The sequence below is a fragment of the Urocampus carinirostris genome, chromosome 7 (assembly GCF_059441175.1).
Source record: "Urocampus carinirostris isolate Australia breed hairy pipefish chromosome 7, RoL_Ucar_1.0, whole genome shotgun sequence".
Lineage (NCBI taxonomy): Eukaryota > Metazoa > Chordata > Actinopteri > Syngnathiformes > Syngnathidae > Urocampus > Urocampus carinirostris.
The window spans coordinates 15,654,527-15,675,988 of NC_142355.1; the positions used below are offsets into that span (position 1 = coordinate 15,654,527).

General features: G+C 38.1%; 1 protein-coding gene across 1 annotated transcript; it reads left to right on the top strand.

The window, feature by feature from the left end:
* Positions 1-16,677: 16,677 nt before the first annotated feature.
* LOC148362454 (galactose-specific lectin nattectin-like) lies at positions 16,678-19,199 on the top strand. The gene is made up of 6 exons (XM_088339891.1): positions 16,678-16,740; positions 16,844-16,871; positions 17,025-17,110; positions 17,222-17,356; positions 18,858-18,963; positions 19,032-19,199. Exons 1-6 carry the CDS (start codon positions 16,678-16,680, stop codon positions 19,115-19,117), a joined length of 504 nt encoding a protein of 167 aa, XP_088196017.1. The 3' UTR covers positions 19,118-19,199.
* The last annotated feature ends 2,263 nt before the right edge of the window (positions 19,200-21,462 follow it).

Sequence of the window (21,462 nt, forward strand, 5' to 3'; positions counted from 1 at the left end):
GCAGTGGGCAGGGGACATCTTAAACTAGTTGCCAGCCAGTCACAGGGCACACAGAGACAGACAACCTACAATCTCATTCACACCTAAGGAGAATTTAGACCAGCCATTTAACCTGACATGCATGTTTTTGGAATGTGGGAGGAAACCGGAGTGCCCGGAGGAAACCCAGGCAGGCACGGGGAGAACATGCAATCTCCACACGGGGAGGCTGTGATAGCTTGACTTGAACCCTGAATATGTGCACCGTGGGGCTGTGTGCTAACCACTCAGCCGCCATACAGCCTGATTTCATTGTACTGCAGAAAAAAATCAAATTGAGTATTTGTGTCACCAAAAAGTCTAAAATACCAAATATTTGAAATGCATTTTATTTCAGGTTGAAGGATTGCAAACACTTAAAGTGAATATTTAAAGTACATTTTAGATATGTTTTTCAGATTTTAGAGAAAAAATAGGGTAAGAGAAAGATGCAAACATGAACTGTTGAAAACAGAATCACCCCTCACATATTGCACGAATAGCTTAAATATTCCATGACTGCCAACTTATCGTGTATATTGGCAATTACTCGTATCATCTTCAATACCATACAACACCAATACAAAGGTAACAATCAACTTTATGACTCTATTTTTTTTTTACTATTTTGGACTAAAACTTAAAATTTAAAAAGAAAATTGGACAAACTAATATGTATTTCTCAATTTTGTACGGATGGAATCTGCTCACTCATTGTTCCTTCTTTGTGGGATCACCGGAATGTTGACTGGAGTCATAAGTCTAAATCTTTACACGCTGACGAAAAACAAAAAATCAGTTTTTTTCTTTTGTAGCACTTTTCGGTCTTCTATTAACTGCATGTTCTTTCTTTTTTGGGGGGATCAAAGTGGTCTTTCCGTTCGAAAATTCTCAAATGTTAGTCCATTTGAATATAATGTATTTTTCCTGAAAAACCAACTAGTATTTTTATTTTATATTGCAGAAAATAGAAAATGATAAATGATTGTGTTGTAAGCTGCCCTGGTGTCTGGACTCAGGTGGACCATCTCTGTTTTATATAGCAAGACGAAGTGAGGATCTTTGCAGATGTAGAAGTATGGAAATTGACTGCTTACTCGAGCAGGGGTGGCCAACCCGGTCCTCGAGAGCCCCATGTCCTGCCGGAGACGACCGAGTTGGCCGCATGTTACTGTAAGTTACTGTCTATGTCCAATCTCCCTTTGAATAAACATTGTGACAAAGAAGAAAAATAGCCAAACTTTTACTGAGTGAAATCAAGAGTATTATTTGTTCTTCTTTTCATCAGGCTGTTTGCAACATCCTTGGTGGAAATCTGGTTTCTATCCACAATGACCTTGAAAACGAAGTTGTCTAACAAGAGATTCTAGCGAGTGAAAATGACGACAATTGAGCCTGGATTGGATGACATGAGACTGTTTTGGTGAAATATGAACAAATACCCAGATGGATGTCTGTGTCATGTTTTTATCTACTTTGAAAAAGGACTTCATGATTGTGTCCCACGTATTGTTGATGCTTCACAAGAAATTACAATTTTATATTTTTATGATTGAAGTCTGAAATGTGACAAAAGGTCACAAAGTTCAAGGGGGCCAAATTGTTTCGCAAGCCACTGTATATATATATATATATATATATATATATATATATATATATATATATATATATATATATATATATATATATATATATATACACACCAGACAAGGCATGAAAATAATCGGCCTGTAAGTATCTTGCCTGTATTCTAAAAGGTGATGGAAAAAAATAGTGGCCAATCAGCTTATGGCTTTTATACAGTTACATAACATCTCTCAGCAATGAGCAATACCCCCAGAGTCTCCCGAGAGGGGGGGAGGATGAGAGACTCAGGAGGACAGATTCACTGGTAACGGCTACGGCAAGGACAAAGATGACGAGACGGCTTACCCAAACCACACTGACTGGGGACGTGTTTGAGGCAAAGTGCCACTGCGGGAAAATCTGTAAAAACGCAAAAGGACTTAAGATACATCAATCCAAGACCATCTGTGGGAAAGGGGTAAAACAGATGCAGCACATAGTGGAGACACTCAGTGAGACGCAGGAGGATTCCAATCGGGAAGCACCCCACAGTACAGGAGACCTCTCGGCATCTGCGATACCCCTCGACCATAGGGTCCCCCCTCACACTACCCCAGGCGCCCAACCCCCAAAAGAGAGAGTGAAGTGGCTGCCAGCAAACAACAACCTTGCATGGAACCATCTTGACCAGGTGGTGGCCAATCAGCTTATGGCTTTTATACTGTCACATAACATCTTACACCCATTGCGATTTGGTTTCCCTCCACATTATTCCTTTGAAACAGCAAATTGTTCTTTTTTGTGGAAAAACTCAAGCTGGAAATAGATTGTGGTGAAATAATTGGCGCTGTCTTTTTGGATCTCCCAAAAGCATTTGATACGCTAAATCATGATATCTTGATCCTTAAACTATCAAGCTTATCAACCAATATGCTACAGTGGTTCAAATCATATTTAGAAGAGAGAAAAAAATGTGTGTACTGCAAGGGTCCATTCTTGGGCTTGCTCTTTACATTGTATATAAATGATCTGCCAGATTCATGTCCAAATGCAGGTTTTCAGATGTACGCTGACGATGCAGTGATTCATCTGAAAGGGAAGACCGCTTGTGCAGTGTCTGATCAACGGTCTGAACACTGACAAACTGTGACAGAGTGGTTTCAAAAGGCAGGGCTGTTTTTAAATGTTAAAAAGACCATGTCTGTTTGCCTCGAAAAACATGTCTATAACCGAAAAATTAAATTTACAAATAAATGGTCAATAGAATTGAACAGGTCTTAGAAAACAAATACCTGGGACTTGTACTTGATTCTCAACTTAGAGTTGACAGCCATGTTAAAAAGTTTTGCAGAGTTGCCAAAGCAAACTTGTATACATTTAGACTGATCAGAGATTACCTGCCATTCCACACACACACACACACACACACACACACACACACACACACACACACACACTCACACTTTCATGCACTGCACGATCTTTTCACACATAAACTACTGCATCTGCTCCCAGTCACAGACAATAGACTACAAATGATTTACAATAGAGCGGTTTCAATTCTAGATAAGAAGTCCATTAGGTCACATCATTGTGTTAGTTTGGAGAACCCAAAAAAATAATCTTTTGAGAACTTCATTAAATGTGTACAGTTGAAGCTTATTTATAAATCCTTGCAACAGATCCCACAGGTTCTTAGTGAGGGTATAGTTCCCCTTTTGGACAAATAGCTTTTACTGTACAAGGCACTAAAGCCAGAAACTGTTTAACCGCTAAACTAAAGGGAGAGTCAAGCTAGATCCTTTTCAAACATAAACCGAAAGACTTTTTGATCAATCAACTAGACATGAAATGAAATGATCCGGATTTATATATCGCTTTTCAAGTCAAGGACTTCCCAAAGCGCTTTAGAATGTGCTCCACATTTCCCAATAGCAGCCTTGCAGCCATGAAAGGCGCTAACCTGCTTATTGGGGGTTTTAGGGGTTCAGTGTCTTACCAAAGGACACTTCGACATGTAACACGAGCCGGGATTCGACCTGGGATCCCTTGATCCCAAGACGAGTGCCCTACCTCCTGAGCTACTGCGGCCCCGACATCAGAAAATATTTTTGCCTGCAGCGCTCAAAGCCTTTTGGATTGTTGAATACAGAGTTGCCAAACTAAAAGACCAATAAAGATAGATTAATAATCGGGTTGCTTGACATGTTCCTATTAAACGCCTATCCAGTAACCAGGAACTCAACGTTTAAGAGACAAGCCAACTTACATCAAGCCAACTTATAAAAGTGATGGCCAAGGTCACAATCAGTACAGAATTTTACATCCAGCAAGGTAGAGTAATAGATCATTTCAAGCTATTCTGAGTCTTGTTTACCGTAGTTTTCATTTACAGAGTCAATTTACAAAGATATACTGAATTTTTTTTTTTCAATTGTGAACACTATTTATTTCCAATATTGTACAGATGGCATTTGGACTTCGCTCTTTATTCCTCCTTTGTGGGATGACTGGACTTCTGACTGGAGTCGTAAGTCTGAGTAAAATCTGAATGACAATGTTGTTTATTGTATCAGTCATTTCATTTGTTTTACTGTTCGGTCTGAATTTAATAATTTGCTTTTTCATCAAAGTGGTGTTTCCCTACACGTATTTTCCAAGGTTTGTAGCTATCACTCTGTCATACTCCTTCTACTCAATGTCATTGTTTTTTCTCTTATTATTATTTCTTATTTTACATTCACATCGAAATTATTTGATATCATCTCATCATGAGCAAAATACCTAATTGCCAGTGTGCAGATGTATACTGTCCGGAAGGCTGGACTCAGCTTGACTCCAACTGCTACATCTACCAAGAAGAGGCAAGAAACTTTTCGGATGCAGAGGTAAAGAAGGCTATAGTTTTATCCCAGTTATGTATTTTAATGCTGATTCCCCAGTATCAAATTTATTTTCAATTGATATGAAGTTCTCTGCTGGTGTTCTTCCTCCAACAGGCGGTCTGCAAAATTTTGGGTGGAAATCTGGTGTCCATCCACTCTAAATTGGAAAATGCAGCTGTCCAACAACTAATCTTGGCGGGCAACAATGATAATAATCTGGCCTGGATTGGGCTTCATGACACCATTTCGGTAATGTTCTTAAGAGTACAAATGTACTGTTCAACCTATTTTTTTGTCTGATGGAAATATTTCTATGCCACATCTATCAATACAATTCAACCAGTTTGAAAGGGCACCGTGTAAATTGGCCAAATAAAAAAAAAATTTGTTGTTTACTAAATTTGCTTTCTTCAAGTGATCACCCGAGTGAATTTAACATTCCTCCATATCCGTAGGTGCCAGGCGATTCCCTTTTTTTTTTTTACATACTAATTATCTGCTCATGAACTAGTACAGGAACATATATCAAACACCTTGTTTCTTAGATTAAGTTGTTTTTGGGACTTACTTTAATTATCATTTTCTTGTTTTACAAAAATTAAAAAGTTAGAATGTAGTAAAAAATGTTTGTTCCACTGCCTGACAAGTTTAGCTCATTTTAAGTATTACTGTTCGTTTTATTTTTAGAAAACAAGACAAAAATACAGGAAAATACAAAATTGCAGCATAATGTGCTAACTTTATGCAAAAATGGCACGAGTGACATTTTTTCTTTTTTTTTTTTGTTTCATGTTACGAAAGTAGGAGGACCGTGTCCGTTATTCATATTTTTATTAACTTTTCGAAATTTAAATTCTAAATTGCGTAATTTTCTGTAGACATGTGATATTGCCTCAAATACTGATGTACTGTAAGGCCATTATCACATCTGATATAATTTTGAAATGTAAGATTTTTTTATTTAATGTTTCCTACAAATTCATCAGATGCTGGTAGGAACTATATTGCATGAGCAATCGGGAAACAGTTGGGCCACTATCACACTGCCATTTTTTAAAATTAATTACTGACAAACTCATTAGGTGGTATCAATACTAATTAATTGACGATTTCAAAAAATATGACTGAGTGGGAGATCATAGTGTAGTAGACGGAAAAACAGGTCGATAACAGGGACGGGAGAGCAGAACGTGGTCGGCGTAAAAATAAACGAGATGATAGCCAGGACGGGAGATCAAAACGTGGTCGGGGTCAAAAAACGGGTCGTAGCCGGAGAGTAAAGGGGAAATCGGGAACAGACGAGTAGAAAACGGCTGAAAAAGCGGGACCGACGGAGTCAGAGTCAAAAATGCTTGCCTTGTGGAAACAGAGGTTCGCTGACAGACTGACAACAGGCGAGTGAAAGGATGGAGCATAAGTAGGACGGGGAGCCAATCAGGAAGCCAGCAGCGGCTTGGGTCAAACGAGCAGACATAGGTGAAATTAATCAGTCATTATGACATCCTAAACCAAAGTGACAAGAAATGATGAGAAAAACGTTGTACAGTAAATTTTGGCTACATGGAAAATTAAGGTTTAACAATATAAAACTGGCGCCAGGAATTACTTTTTTAAACCTTCAATAGACGTTGTGCTTTGAGATTTTTGATGAAAAAGACTGTGCTTTGGCTTAAAAAACGTCAAGAAACACTGACATTCAGTAGATCAGTGTTTTTCAACCTTTTTTGAGCCAGGGCATGTTTTTTTACATTGGAAAAATGTTGTGGCACACCACTAACCAAAAATGTTATAAAATGACATTTAACAGTGTGCGTAATTCCAATATAATTGAGTGGAGTCTTTTTGGCAAAAAGAAAAATAAGTTTTCCAAACTCACGAAAATGGCATATTGGAAAAACACTCCTGAATTTGACATTTTTCAAACTTACGAAGGGTACAATAAATTTCAACCTTTTGACTTGAGGTACCTTTCATTAAAAAATGCACCTAACGGGTTTTTACCACATTTCTAACTCAAACTAGTTTGACTTAATTACATATAATGGTGGAATTTAAACAATTTGGATTTTATAGTGTCAAGCAAAGATTAGCAAATTTGAGAAACTGTTGTGTCTTTTTATTGTTAATCAATGAAAAATGGTTATGTATTTCAGGCTGATGAATACGTGTGGATTGATGGCACGCTTGACGATTTCCGTAACTTTGGGTCAGGACAGCCCAATAGCACTAGTGGATCCTGTGTAGCACTCAATAAGATTGGTAAGTGAACATATTGGTTAGCTATTGATAAGACCACAAGATGTATGACTTGAACTTTTATATCATAAAGCTGGATTTTGGGAAACTAGCCAATGTGCAAACACTGAAGAATACATCTGCTTCAAGAATGTGATCCAATTCAACCTCTGATTCTGATCTTTGCCGACTCAATGGAAAAACATTATCAAACCCTGATGGTTTCTTTGGTTTTAAGTTTCAGATTAAACACTCCTTGCCTGTCCTACTTCTTTATTTTCTGATAGGAAAATTGTAACGTCTTACAAGCAAATGAAAAAAATCTGTCTGCATCAAAATATGTGTCTTTGTATTCATTTTTTACCATGATAGTCCGGCAGCCGTTCATTCATTTGGATAATCATACTGCCCATACAATGTACTTTCTTTAACTGAAGAATAGGAATTATCCAATGGACATCAACAATATGTGGAGCACCTGATCCTCTGCTACCTTTAACAATTGACAGTAATCAGTATCATTACAACTATGTTCCAAAAGCGGATTGTTCTGGTTTTGGTTGTCATCGTACTTGAGTTGTATGAATTTGAACACAAAATTGTCACCGTTTTTTCAAGACCATAGGGTGCACCGTGTGAAAGGACGCAGTCTCTGTAGCTGATTCAATTTCTGTATTTAACACATACACAAGGCCCTCTACTTGTGGCCGTGTTACAACAACAAACACGAGCATCCAAGTGTGCATATTTGAAAATACAACGGACTCGAAACTGAGTTTTGTTGTTGTTTAATTTAAGTATTGATTATAAAGTAAAGCACACGGATTAAACCATTTTAAAGAGCTTTTGGCACTCACAGTTTTACCATCAAAATCCGAAAGATGCACTGCACGATCTTGTTGAAGTATAAAGCGGCCCTTGCCTCTGCAAAATCAGCCTACCTTTCGAAGGTGATTGCGTCACAAAAGAAAAATCCCAAAGTCCTTTTCGACACTGTAGCATCGCTTACAAGGCAACAGACTATCCCAGATAGCTCCACTCATTCTGCCCACGACATAATGGTCTTCTTTACTAAGAAGATCCAAAGCATACAGGAAGAAATCGCTAAAGACAGTATTAATTCAACACATACTAAAGCACTGAAATCTATAGATGCACGACATGGTGGCTGTCCAGAGATTTTGTCCCATTTTAGTGAACTGTCACTCGATAATCTTAAACAGATGGTGAATACGGCCAAACCGACGACTTGCCAGTTCGACCCGCTTCCAGGTTCACTTATTAAAGGTCTCTTTGGCGTTCTTGCACCTTCAGTTCTAAATATTTTAAACATATAACTTTCCTCAGGTGTAGTTCCAGCGGCTTTTAAGTCCGCCGTCATTAAACCCACACTGAAACGACCCAACCTTGATCCAGAAAACTTATGTAATTATAGACCTGTGTCAAACCTAGCGTTTCTTTCTAAAATACTTGAAAAAGTAGTGGCACAGCAGCTGAATGATTTCATGTCCGAGAACAATCTCTTTGAATCAATGCAATCAGGATTCAGGGCTAATCACTCTACTGAGACTGCTCTGATTAAGGTAACCAATGATCTCCTACGGGCAATGGACTCTGGCGCATAATCACTTTTGCTGCTGCTGGACCTTAGTGCTGCATTTGACACAGTGGACCATAATATCTTGCTAGAACGGTTGGAAAAATGGATTGGTCTCTCAGGAAACGTCCTCTTATGGTTCAGATACTACCTCTCAGATAGGACACACTGCGTTAAATATGGCGAATTGACATCTGAGCCCTTCAGTGTTACCTGTGGTGTTCCGCAGGGTTCATTGCTTGGCCCCCTTCTCTTCAGCATGTATATGCTTCCACTAGGTGATATTATTCGCAAGTATAATATCAGTTTCCATTGCTACGCTCATGACACTCAACTCTATCTCCCGATGGAGGAATCTGCCACACTAAACTGTGGAAATTTGGAGGCCTGCCTCACCGAGATAAAAGAGTGGATGTCACTCAATTTCCTGCGTCTTAACTCTGAAAAGACGGAAATGTTAGTTATTGGTCCATCTAAGTCCCATGACTTATTCTCTAAAACTGCTGTGAACATCGACAATTGCCATATCACACAGAGCGACTCACTTAAAAATTTAGGTGTCATATTTGACCCGATCTGTCCTTTCAAACACATGTGAAGAAAATTACTAGAACCGCTTTCTTCCATCTTCGTAACATTGCTAAAATTTGTCCTATACTTTCTCAGTCGGATGCGGAAATCATAATTCACGCGTTTGTTACTTCCCGTCTCGATTACTGTTATGCACTACTTTCCGGTCTTCCGATGACCAGACTCAGCTGGTACAAAATGCTGCAGCGAGGCTTTTAACTAGGACAAAAAAGTACGATCACATCACCCCAATTTTGGCTAACCTGCATTGGCTCCCTGTTAGCCTAAGATGCGATTTTAAGGTTCTCCTATTATTATACAAAATCATACATGGACTTTCCCCCTCATATCTTCAGATCTGATTTCCCCCTATGTCCCGGCCCGAAGCCTTCGTTCTGAGAGCGCCGGTCTCCTGGTGATCCCAAGAGCCAAGAAGTGTTCCGCTGGTTCGAGAGCGTTCTCCATCCGGGCACCGGTGTTGTGGAATGCTCTCCCCCCTGAGATCCGATCTGCTGCCTCAGTGGACATGTTTAAGTCTAAGCTTAAAACTCACTTCTACTCTATAGCATATGAATAACCTAAACTTCTTCTATGTAATAACTTGTGAAGCCCTTTGAGACTATTTGTTATTAAGGGCAATACAAATAAAAATGACTTGACTTGACTTGACTCACACATAAACTACTGCATCTGCTCCCAGTCACAGACAATAGACTACAAATGATTTACAATAGAGCGGTTTCAATTCTAGATAAGAAGTCCATTAGGTCACATCATTGTGTTAGTTTGGAGAACCCAAAAAAATAATCTTTTGAGAACTTCATTAAATGTGTACAGTTGAAGCTTATTTATAAATCCTTGCAACAGATCCCACAGGTTCTTAGTGAGGGTATAGTTCCCCTTTTGGACAAATAGCTTTTACTGTACAAGGCACTAAAGCCAGAAACTGTTTAACCGCTAAACTAAAGGGAGAGTCAAGCTAGATCCTTTTCAAACATAAACCGAAAGACTTTTTGATCAATCAACTAGACATGAAATGAAATGATCCGGATTTATATATCGCTTTTCAAGTCAAGGACTTCCCAAAGCGCTTTAGAATGTGCTCCACATTTCCCAATAGCAGCCTTGCAGCCATGAAAGGCGCTAACCTGCTTATTGGGGGTTTTAGGGGTTCAGTGTCTTACCAAAGGACACTTCGACATGTAACACGAGCCGGGATTCGACCTGGGATCCCTTGATCCCAAGACGAGTGCCCTACCTCCTGAGCTACTGCGGCCCCGACATCAGAAAATATTTTTGCCTGCAGCGCTCAAAGCCTTTTGGATTGTTGAATACAGAGTTGCCAAACTAAAAGACCAATAAAGATAGATTAATAATCGGGTTGCTTGACATGTTCCTATTAAACGCCTATCCAGTAACCAGGAACTCAACGTTTAAGAGACAAGCCAACTTACATCAAGCCAACTTATAAAAGTGATGGCCAAGGTCACAATCAGTACAGAATTTTACATCCAGCAAGGTAGAGTAATAGATCATTTCAAGCTATTCTGAGTCTTGTTTACCGTAGTTTTCATTTACAGAGTCAATTTACAAAGATATACTGAATTTTTTTTTTTCAATTGTGAACACTATTTATTTCCAATATTGTACAGATGGCATTTGGACTTCGCTCTTTATTCCTCCTTTGTGGGATGACTGGACTTCTGACTGGAGTCGTAAGTCTGAGTAAAATCTGAATGACAATGTTGTTTATTGTATCAGTCATTTCATTTGTTTTACTGTTCGGTCTGAATTTAATAATTTGCTTTTTCATCAAAGTGGTGTTTCCCTACACGTATTTTCCAAGGTTTGTAGCTATCACTCTGTCATACTCCTTCTACTCAATGTCATTGTTTTTTCTCTTATTATTATTTCTTATTTTACATTCACATCGAAATTATTTGATATCATCTCATCATGAGCAAAATACCTAATTGCCAGTGTGCAGATGTATACTGTCCGGAAGGCTGGACTCAGCTTGACTCCAACTGCTACATCTACCAAGAAGAGGCAAGAAACTTTTCGGATGCAGAGGTAAAGAAGGCTATAGTTTTATCCCAGTTATGTATTTTAATGCTGATTCCCCAGTATCAAATTTATTTTCAATTGATATGAAGTTCTCTGCTGGTGTTCTTCCTCCAACAGGCGGTCTGCAAAATTTTGGGTGGAAATCTGGTGTCCATCCACTCTAAATTGGAAAATGCAGCTGTCCAACAACTAATCTTGGCGGGCAACAATGATAATAATCTGGCCTGGATTGGGCTTCATGACACCATTTCGGTAATGTTCTTAAGAGTACAAATGTACTGTTCAACCTATTTTTTTGTCTGATGGAAATATTTCTATGCCACATCTATCAATACAATTCAACCAGTTTGAAAGGGCACCGTGTAAATTGGCCAAATAAAAAAAAAATTTGTTGTTTACTAAATTTGCTTTCTTCAAGTGATCACCCGAGTGAATTTAACATTCCTCCATATCCGTAGGTGCCAGGCGATTCCCTTTTTTTTTTTTACATACTAATTATCTGCTCATGAACTAGTACAGGAACATATATCAAACACCTTGTTTCTTAGATTAAGTTGTTTTTGGGACTTACTTTAATTATCATTTTCTTGTTTTACAAAAATTAAAAAGTTAGAATGTAGTAAAAAATGTTTGTTCCACTGCCTGACAAGTTTAGCTCATTTTAAGTATTACTGTTCGTTTTATTTTTAGAAAACAAGACAAAAATACAGGAAAATACAAAATTGCAGCATAATGTGCTAACTTTATGCAAAAATGGCACGAGTGACATTTTTTCTTTTTTTTTTTCGTTTCATGTTACGAAAGTAGGAGGACCGTGTCCGTTATTCATATTTTTATTAACTTTCCGAAATTCAAATTCTAAATTGCGTAATTTTCTGTAGACATGTGATATTGCCTCAAATACTGATGTACTGTAAGGCCATTATCACATCTGATATAATTTTGAAATGTAAGATTTTTTTATTTAATGTTTCCTACAAATTCATCAGATGCTGGTAGGACCTATATTGCATGAGCAATAGGGAAACAGTTGGGCCACTATCACACTGCCATTTTTCAAAATTAATTACTGACAAACTCATTAGGTGGTATCAATACTAATTAATTGGTGATTTCAAAAAATATGACTGAGTGGGAGATCGTAGTGTAGTGGACGGAAAAACAGGTCGATAACGGGGACGGGAGAGCAGAACGTGGTCGGGGTCAAAAAACGGGTCGTAGCCGGAGAGTAAAGGGGAAATCGGGAACAGACGAGTAGAAAACGGCTGAAAAAGCGGGACCGACGGAGTCAGAGTCAAAAATGCTTGCCTTGTGGAAACAGAGGTTCGCTGACAGACTGACAACAGGCGAGTGAAAGGATGGAGCATAAGTAGGACGGGGAGCCAATCAGGAAGCCAGCAGCGGCTTGGGTCAAACGAGCAGACATAGGTGAAATTAATCAGTCATCATGACATCCTAAACCAAAGTGACAAGAAATGATGAGAAAAACGTTGTACAGTAAATTTTGGCTACATGGAAAATTAAGGTTTAACAATATAAAACTGGCGCCAGGAATTACTTTTTTAAACCTTCAATAGACGTTGTGCTTTGAGATTTTTGATGAAAAAGACTGTGCTTTGGCTTAAAAAACGTCAAGAAACACTGACATTCAGTAGATCAGTGTTTTTCAACCTTTTTTGAGCCAGGGCATGTTTTTTTACATTGGAAAAATGTTGTGGCACACCACTAACCAAAAATGTTATAAAATGACATTTAACAGTGTGCGTAATTCCAATATAATTGAGTGGAGTCTTTTTGGCAAAAAGAAAAATAAGTTTTCCAAACTCACGGAAAATGGCATATTGGAAAAACACTCCTGAATTTGACATTTTTCAAACTTACGAAGGGTACAATAAATTTCAACCTTTTGACTTGAGGTACCTTTCATTAAAAAATGCACCTAACGGGTTTTTACCACATTTCTAACTCAAACTAGTTTGACTTAATTACATATAATGGTGGAATTTAAACAATTTGGATTTTATAGTGTCAAGCAAAGATTAGCAAATTTGAGAAACTGTTGTGTCTTTTTATTGTTAATCAATGAAAAATGGTTATGTATTTCAGGCTGATGAATACGTGTGGATTGATGGCACGCTTGACGATTTCCGTAACTTTGGGTCAGGACAGCCCAATAGCACTAGTGGATCCTGTGTAGCACTCAATAAGATTGGTAAGTGAACATATTGGTTAGCTATTGATAAGACCACAAGATGTATGACTTGAACTTTTATATCATAAAGCTGGATTTTGGGAAACTAGCCAATGTGCAAACACTGAAGAATACATCTGCTTCAAGAATGTGATCCAATTCAACCTCTGATTCTGATCTTTGCCGACTCAATGGAAAAACATTATCAAACCCTGATGGTTTCTTTGGTTTTAAGTTTCAGATTAAACACTCCTTGCCTGTCCTACTTCTTTATTTTCTGATAGGAAAATTGTAACGTCTTACAAGCAAATGAAAAAAATCTGTCTGCATCAAAATATGTGTCTTTGTATTCATTTTTTACCATGATAGTCCGGCAGCCGTTCATTCATTTGGATAATCATACTGCCCATACAATGTACTTTCTTTAACTGAAGAATAGGAATTATCCAATGGACATCAACAATATGTGGAGCACCTGATCCTCTGCTACCTTTAACAATTGACAGTAATCAGTATCATTACAACTATGTTCCAAAAGCGGATTGTTCTGGTTTTGGTTGTCATCGTACTTGAGTTGTATGAATTTGAACACAAAATTGTCACCGTTTTTTCAAGACCATAGGGTGCACCGTGTGAAAGGACGCAGTCTCTGTAGCTGATTCAATTTCTGTATTTAACACATACACAAGGCCCTCTACTTGTGGCCGTGTTACAACAACAAACACGAGCATCCAAGTGTGCATATTTGAAAATACAACGGACTCGAAACTGAGTTTTGTTGTTGTTTAATTTAAGTATTGATTATAAAGTAAAGCACACGGATTAAACCATTTTAAAGAGCTTTTGGCACTCACAGTTTTACCATCAAAATCCGAAAGATGCACTGCACGATCTTGTTGAAGTATAAAGCGGCCCTTGCCTCTGCAAAATCAGCCTACCTTTCGAAGGTGATTGCGTCACAAAAGAAAAATCCCAAAGTCCTTTTCGACACTGTAGCATCGCTTACAAGGCAACAGACTATCCCAGATAGCTCCACTCATTCTGCCCACGACATAATGGTCTTCTTTACTAAGAAGATCCAAAGCATACAGGAAGAAATCGCTAAAGACAGTATTAATTCAACACATACTAAAGCACTGAAATCTATAGATGCACGACATGGTGGCTGTCCAGAGATTTTGTCCCATTTTAGTGAACTGTCACTCGATAATCTTAAACAGATGGTGAATACGGCCAAACCGACGACTTGCCAGTTCGACCCGCTTCCAGGTTCACTTATTAAAGGTCTCTTTGGCGTTCTTGCACCTTCAGTTCTAAATATTTTAAACATATAACTTTCCTCAGGTGTAGTTCCAGCGGCTTTTAAGTCCGCCGTCATTAAACCCACACTGAAACGACCCAACCTTGATCCAGAAAACTTATGTAATTATAGACCTGTGTCAAACCTAGCGTTTCTTTCTAAAATACTTGAAAAAGTAGTGGCACAGCAGCTGAATGATTTCATGTCCGAGAACAATCTCTTTGAATCAATGCAATCAGGATTCAGGGCTAATCACTCTACTGAGACTGCTCTGATTAAGGTAACCAATGATCTCCTACGGGCAATGGACTCTGGCGCATAATCACTTTTGCTGCTGCTGGACCTTAGTGCTGCATTTGACACAGTGGACCATAATATCTTGCTAGAACGGTTGGAAAAATGGATTGGTCTCTCAGGAAACGTCCTCTTATGGTTCAGATACTACCTCTCAGATAGGACACACTGCGTTAAATATGGCGAATTGACATCTGAGCCCTTCAGTGTTACCTGTGGTGTTCCGCAGGGTTCATTGCTTGGCCCCCTTCTCTTCAGCATGTATATGCTTCCACTAGGTGATATTATTCGCAAGTATAATATCAGTTTCCATTGCTACGCTCATGACACTCAACTCTATCTCCCGATGGAGGAATCTGCCACACTAAACTGTGGAAATTTGGAGGCCTGCCTCACCGAGATAAAAGAGTGGATGTCACTCAATTTCCTGCGTCTTAACTCTGAAAAGACGGAAATGTTAGTTATTGGTCCATCTAAGTCCCATGACTTATTCTCTAAAACTGCTGTGAACATCGACAATTGCCATATCACACAGAGCGACTCACTTAAAAATTTAGGTGTCATATTTGACCCGATCTGTCCTTTCAAACACATGTGAAGAAAATTACTAGAACCGCTTTCTTCCATCTTCGTAACATTGCTAAAATTTGTCCTATACTTTCTCAGTCGGATGCGGAAATCATAATTCACGCGTTTGTTACTTCCCGTCTCGATTACTGTTATGCACTACTTTCCGGTCTTCCGATGACCAGACTCAGCTGGTACAAAATGCTGCAGCGAGGGTTTTAACTAGGACAAAAAAGTACGATCACATCACCCCAATTTTGGCTAACCTGCATTGGCTCCCTGTTAGCCTAAGATGCGATTTTAAGGTTCTCCTATTATTATACAAAATCATACATGGACTTTCCCCCTCATATCTTCAGATCTGATTTCCCCCTATGTCCCGGCCCGAAGCCTTCGTACTGAGAGCGCCGGTCTCCTGGTGATCCCAAGAGCCAAGAAGTGTTCCGCTGGTTCGAGAGCGTTCTCCATCCGGGCACCGGTGTTGTGGAATGCTCTCCCCCCTGAGATCCGATCTGCTGCCTCAGTGGACATGTTTAAGTCTAAGCTTAAAACTCACTTCTACTCTATAGCATATGAATAACCTAAACTTCTTCTATGTAATAACTTGTGAAGCCCTTTGAGACTATTTGTTATTAAGGGCAATACAAATAAAAATGACTTGACTTGACTTGACTCACACATAAACTACTGCATCTGCTCCCAGTCACAGACAATAGACTACAAATGATTTACAATAGAGCGGTTTCAATTCTAGATAAGAAGTCCATTAGGTCACATCATTGTGTTAGTTTGAAGAACCCAAAAAATTTATCTTTTCAAAACGTCATTAAATGTGTACAGTTGAAGCTTATTTATTAATGCTTTCAACAGATCCCACAGGTTCTTAGTGAGGGTATAGTTCCCTTTTTGGACAAATAGCTTTTACTGTACAAGGCACTAAAGCCAGAAACTGTTTAACCGCTAAACTAAAGGAAGAGTCAAGCTAGATCCTTTTCAAACATAAGCCGAAAGACTTTTGGATCAATCAACTAGAAAGTATTTTTGCCCGCAGCACTCACTCAAAGCCTTTTGGATTGTTGGATACAGAGTTGCCAAACTTAAAGACCGATTAAAGATAGATTAATAATCGGGTTGTTCAACCTGTTCCTATTAAACGTTTATCCAGTAACCAGGAACTCAACGTCTAAGTTATATCAAGCCAACTTATAAAAGTGGTGGCCAAGGTCACAATCAGTACAGAATTTTACATCCACCAAGGTAGAGTAATAGATCATTTCAAGCTATTCTGAGTCTTGTTTACCGTAGTTTTCATTTACAGAGTCAATTTACAAAGATATACAGATTTTTTTTAAAATTGTGAACACTATTTATTTCCAATATTGTACAGATGGCATTTGGACTTCGCTCTTTATTCCTCCTTTGTGGGATGACTGGACTTCTGACCGGAGTCGTAAGTCTGAGTAAAATCTGAATGACAATGTTGTTTATTGTATCAGTCATTTCATTTGTTTCACTGTTTGGTCTGAATTTAATAATTTGCTTTTTCATCAAAGTGGTGTTTCCCTACAAGTATTTTCCAAGGTTTGTAGCTATCACTCAGTCATACTCCTTCTACTCAATGTCATTGTTTTTTTTTCTTATTATTATTTCACATATTATTATTATTTTACATTCACATTGAAATTATTTGATATCATCTCATCATGAGCAAAATACCTAATTGCCCGTGTGCAGATGTATACTGTCCGGAAGGCTGGACTCAGCTTGACTCCAACTGCTACATCTACCAAGAAGAGGCAAGGAACTTTTCGGATGCAGAGGTAAAGAAGGCTATAGTTTTATCCCAGTTATGTATTTTAATGTTGATTCCCCAGTATCAAATTTATTTTCAAGTGATATGAAGTTCTCTGCTGGTGTTCTTCCTCCAACAGGCGGTCTGCAAAATTTTGGGTGGAAATCTGGTGTCCATCCACTCTAAATTGGAAAATGCAGTTGTCCAACAACTAATCTTGGCAGGCAACAATAATAATAATCTGACCTGGATTGGGCTTCATGACACAATTTCGGTAATGTTCTTAAGAGTACAAATGTACTGTTCAACCTATTTTTTTGTCTGATGGAAATATTTCTATGCCACATCTATCAATACAATTCAACCAGTTTGAAAGGGCACCGTGTAAATTGGCCAAATTAAAAAAAAATAGCTGTTTACTAAATTTGCTTTCTTCAAGTGATCACCCAAGTAAATTTAACATTCCTCTATATCCGTAGGTGCCAGCTGATTCCTTTTTTTTTTACATACTAATTATCTGCTCATGAACTAGTACAGGAACATATATCAAACACCTTGTTTCTTAGATTAAGTTGTTTCTGGGGCTTACTTTAATTATCATTTTCTTGTTTTACAAAAATTAAAAAGTTAGAATCTAGTAAAAAATGTTTGTTCCACTACCTGACAAGTTTAGCTCATTTTAAGTATTATTATTCGTTTTATTTTTAGAAAACAAGACAAAAATACAGGAAAATACAAAATTGCAGCATAATGTGCTAACTTTATGCAAAAATGGCACGAGTGACATTTTTTCTTTTTTTTTTTTCGTTTCATGTTACGAAAGTAGGAGGACCGTGTCCGTTATTCATATTTTTATTAACTTTCCGAAATTCAAATTCTAAATTGCGTAATTTTCTGTAGACATGTGATATTGCCTCAAATACTGATGTACTGTAAGGCCATTATCACATCTGATATAATTTTGAAATGTAAGATTTTTTTATTTAATGTTTCCTACAAATTCATCAGATGCTGGTAGGACCTATATTGCATGAGCAATAGGGAAACAGTTGGGCCACTATCACACTGCCATTTTTCAAAATTAATTACTGACAAACTCATTAGGTGGTATCAATACTAATTAATTGGTGATTTCAAAAAATATGACTGAGTGGGAGATCGTAGTGTAGTGGACGGAAAAACAGGTCGATAACGGGGACGGGAGAGCAGAACGCGGTCGGGGTCAAAAAACGGGTCGTAGCCGGAGAGTAAAGGGGAAATCGGGAACGGACGAGTAGAAAACGGCTGAAAAAGCGGGACCAACGGAGTCAGAGTCAAAAATGCTTGCTTTGTGGAAACAGAGGTTCGCTGACAGACTGACAACAGGCGAGTGAAAGGATGGAGCATAAGTAGGACGGGGAGCCATTCAGGAAGCCAGAAGCGGCTTGGGTCAAACGAGCAGACATAGGTGAAATTAATCAGTCATCATGACATCCTAAACCAAAGTGACAAGAAATTATGAGAAAAACGTTGTACTGAAAATTTTGGCTACATGGAAAATTAAGGTTTAACAATATAAAAATGGCACCAGGAATTACTTTTTTAAACCTTCAATAGACGTTGTGCTTTGAGATTTTTGATGAAAAAGACTGTGCTTTGGCTCAAAAAAACGTCAAGAAACACTGACATACAGTAGATCAGTGTTTTTCAACATTTTTTTGAGCCAGGCTATGTTTTTTTACATTGGAAAAATGTTGTGTCTCTGCTCATTATAACTCAATAAAAATCAATTTCAGAGCAATGACTACATCTGGACTGACGGCACAATTGAAGATTTCCTTAACTTTGGTTATGACCCGGTCCTTACTGCTACTGGAGACTGCACGGCACTTAATAAAACTAGTAAGTAAACTCATTAGTTGACATCATATAAGAAAACTTCTCTAAGACTTTAAATGTACTTCTTAAAGTTGGAATATGGGAAACTGACCTGTGCTCAACTGCCGAAGAATATGTCTGCATCAAGAAAGCACACCATTTCCAACGCAACTTCTAGTCTGTTTCTCTCTTGGCCTGCTCTCATGATGACTTAACGCGAAAAATATGAACAAACTTTGTCCTTTTCTACGTTTGAAATGGCTAACTATGAATGCTTCTTGTTTTATCTTTTCCTTAATTGTGATTGACGGGAACTTTGTAATCAAATCATTTGCCTGAATTAAATAAAGGAGTCTGTCTGCATAAAAATCCTTGGGAGATAGTTGCACTGCTTATTCTAAATTGCCAACTTCAATGTAATGTCTTTTCCACACTGTAAGGTTCAGTGGCTCAACAATCATACTTTGTGATATATTTTTTTATTTATGGCGCATGGAAATAAAACTTAGTAGGAGCTAAGGTTAAATATATATATATATATATATATATATATATATATATATATATATATATATATATATATATATATATATATATATATATATACCACAGCCATATCCCCCTAGTGGGAGGTGGCTAGAGTCATTTTTGACTCTTTTTGGGAGATTTATTCAGAGGAGGGGATTCCCAGCCCCCTCGCTCAACCCAACTGAGGTGTTGGGAGTAATTAGGTGACCAAACCCCCCAATTCCAACCCCTAATGCTGATCGCCAAGCAGGGAGGCAACGGGTACCAATGTTTAAGTCTTAGGTACAGTATGGCTCCGCTGAGGCTTGAACCACAGCTCCCCAGTCTTGGCGCCGGCGCCATACAACCTAGGCCACCGAGCTGGTAAATAAAGAATAAATAAATACAATTAAATCAAAATCATTTATTTCATAGAACATAAATCAACATTATGACATGTGGTTTCAGCACTAAATTTAATTTGTTCATTCATAAATGTTTACGTTTGCGCTCCTCACACCGAAGCATCGCCTTTTGCGCCAGCTAGACAGCTGTTGAACGATGTGCAACAACAAAATAGGATTTGCAACGAGCTTTTGAAAGTCTGCCGTCAAAGTTCTGTTTTTTTCCTTTTGGCAACAAACAATCAACATGTTAACCAAAAGAGTGCCGTCCAAGAGCACTCTATAAGTTTCTCATTGGATGAACAGTGACCTTTCACTAGCACAAACAGTTACCGTAAGCAGTATCATTTAATTGTAAAGCAGTATTTCCAATTTTATCCATTTTCCAGTATATAGGGCGCAACAGACTATAAGGCGCCCTTTTACATTTTTGGCCAATTTGGTGCCCAAAGTTGATAAAACATGGTAGTTTGAGTATCTAATGGCCATAATCAAGGTGTGGTGCACCTGGGCTTCTTATCGACTGAAAATTATTTGAAGTCATGACAAACGGCAAACTAGCTGGGAGGACCTTCTGTTTTTGCATAAAGTTAAAATTATGCTAGGTTTTAGAGCTCATACATGCAAGATATCTGTTGTACCTTGGCACACTCATACTCAGCAATATTTTTACAGAATATGATTAATTACGTTTACAAAAGTAGCCTCTCCTGGCATTATGATAAAATCAATTTATTTTCTTTTATGTTTTGTTTTTCACCGTTACATGGTCTGTTTTTGTTGTTGTTTCTTTTCAAAGATTGTGCGCCAGTACCCAGATTAGGTAGGGAAATCCCCTCATACTGTAGTTGATTACAATTTGAATTATTATTTCTCTGGTAAAGAACCCTATCAAAAAAGCTGAGGGCAGGGATCTGCAACCAGGCGGCTCCAGAGCCCCTGGTTGCAGATCCCTGCCCTCTCTTTGGTGCTCTATGGTGATTCCCTGGCGCTTTTCAAAGATGTTTGATGATGGGAAAAGATAGGGTTTCTATTTGAGGACAAACATGACAAAACATTCTTAATGTTTTCCAATTAATATACAGTACTTGTTGCCTTCCTTATAAGGCTTATATAAGGCTTTTAATTTTTTGCGGGACCAGACAATTGTTTTGATTAGGTTTTTTAAGTTCAGTATAGCTTTTTCAAAATTTTGATTTGACAACCCCTGGCATAGGCAAATATCACAGCTGTAATTGTTATTTCTCTAGTCAGTGCATCTACTAGAAGGCATAGTCATTGCAATTATGAGAAAAAGACAATCAATTCAGAAACACACATTTAGTAATACATTTGTTTGATACTGCAATCAATCTTGCAAATTGCGTCCCAAGCAAAGTCATTATATCTCTTTGTTTAGAGGCACAGAACAAAGTTATTGAACAAACACAACAAACAACTTGCTTTAGTGTGTTTTCATACTCAAGCCTTGGCTGACTAATTTATACCAGGAAATTATTATAAAAAATGTAAAAAGAAATTATCCTGTCCTTCAAATTCAGAATTGAAGACACACCTATCATTATCATTGTTAAAAGTGTTCCATAGGGCCAGAGACACTATGATGGATCTT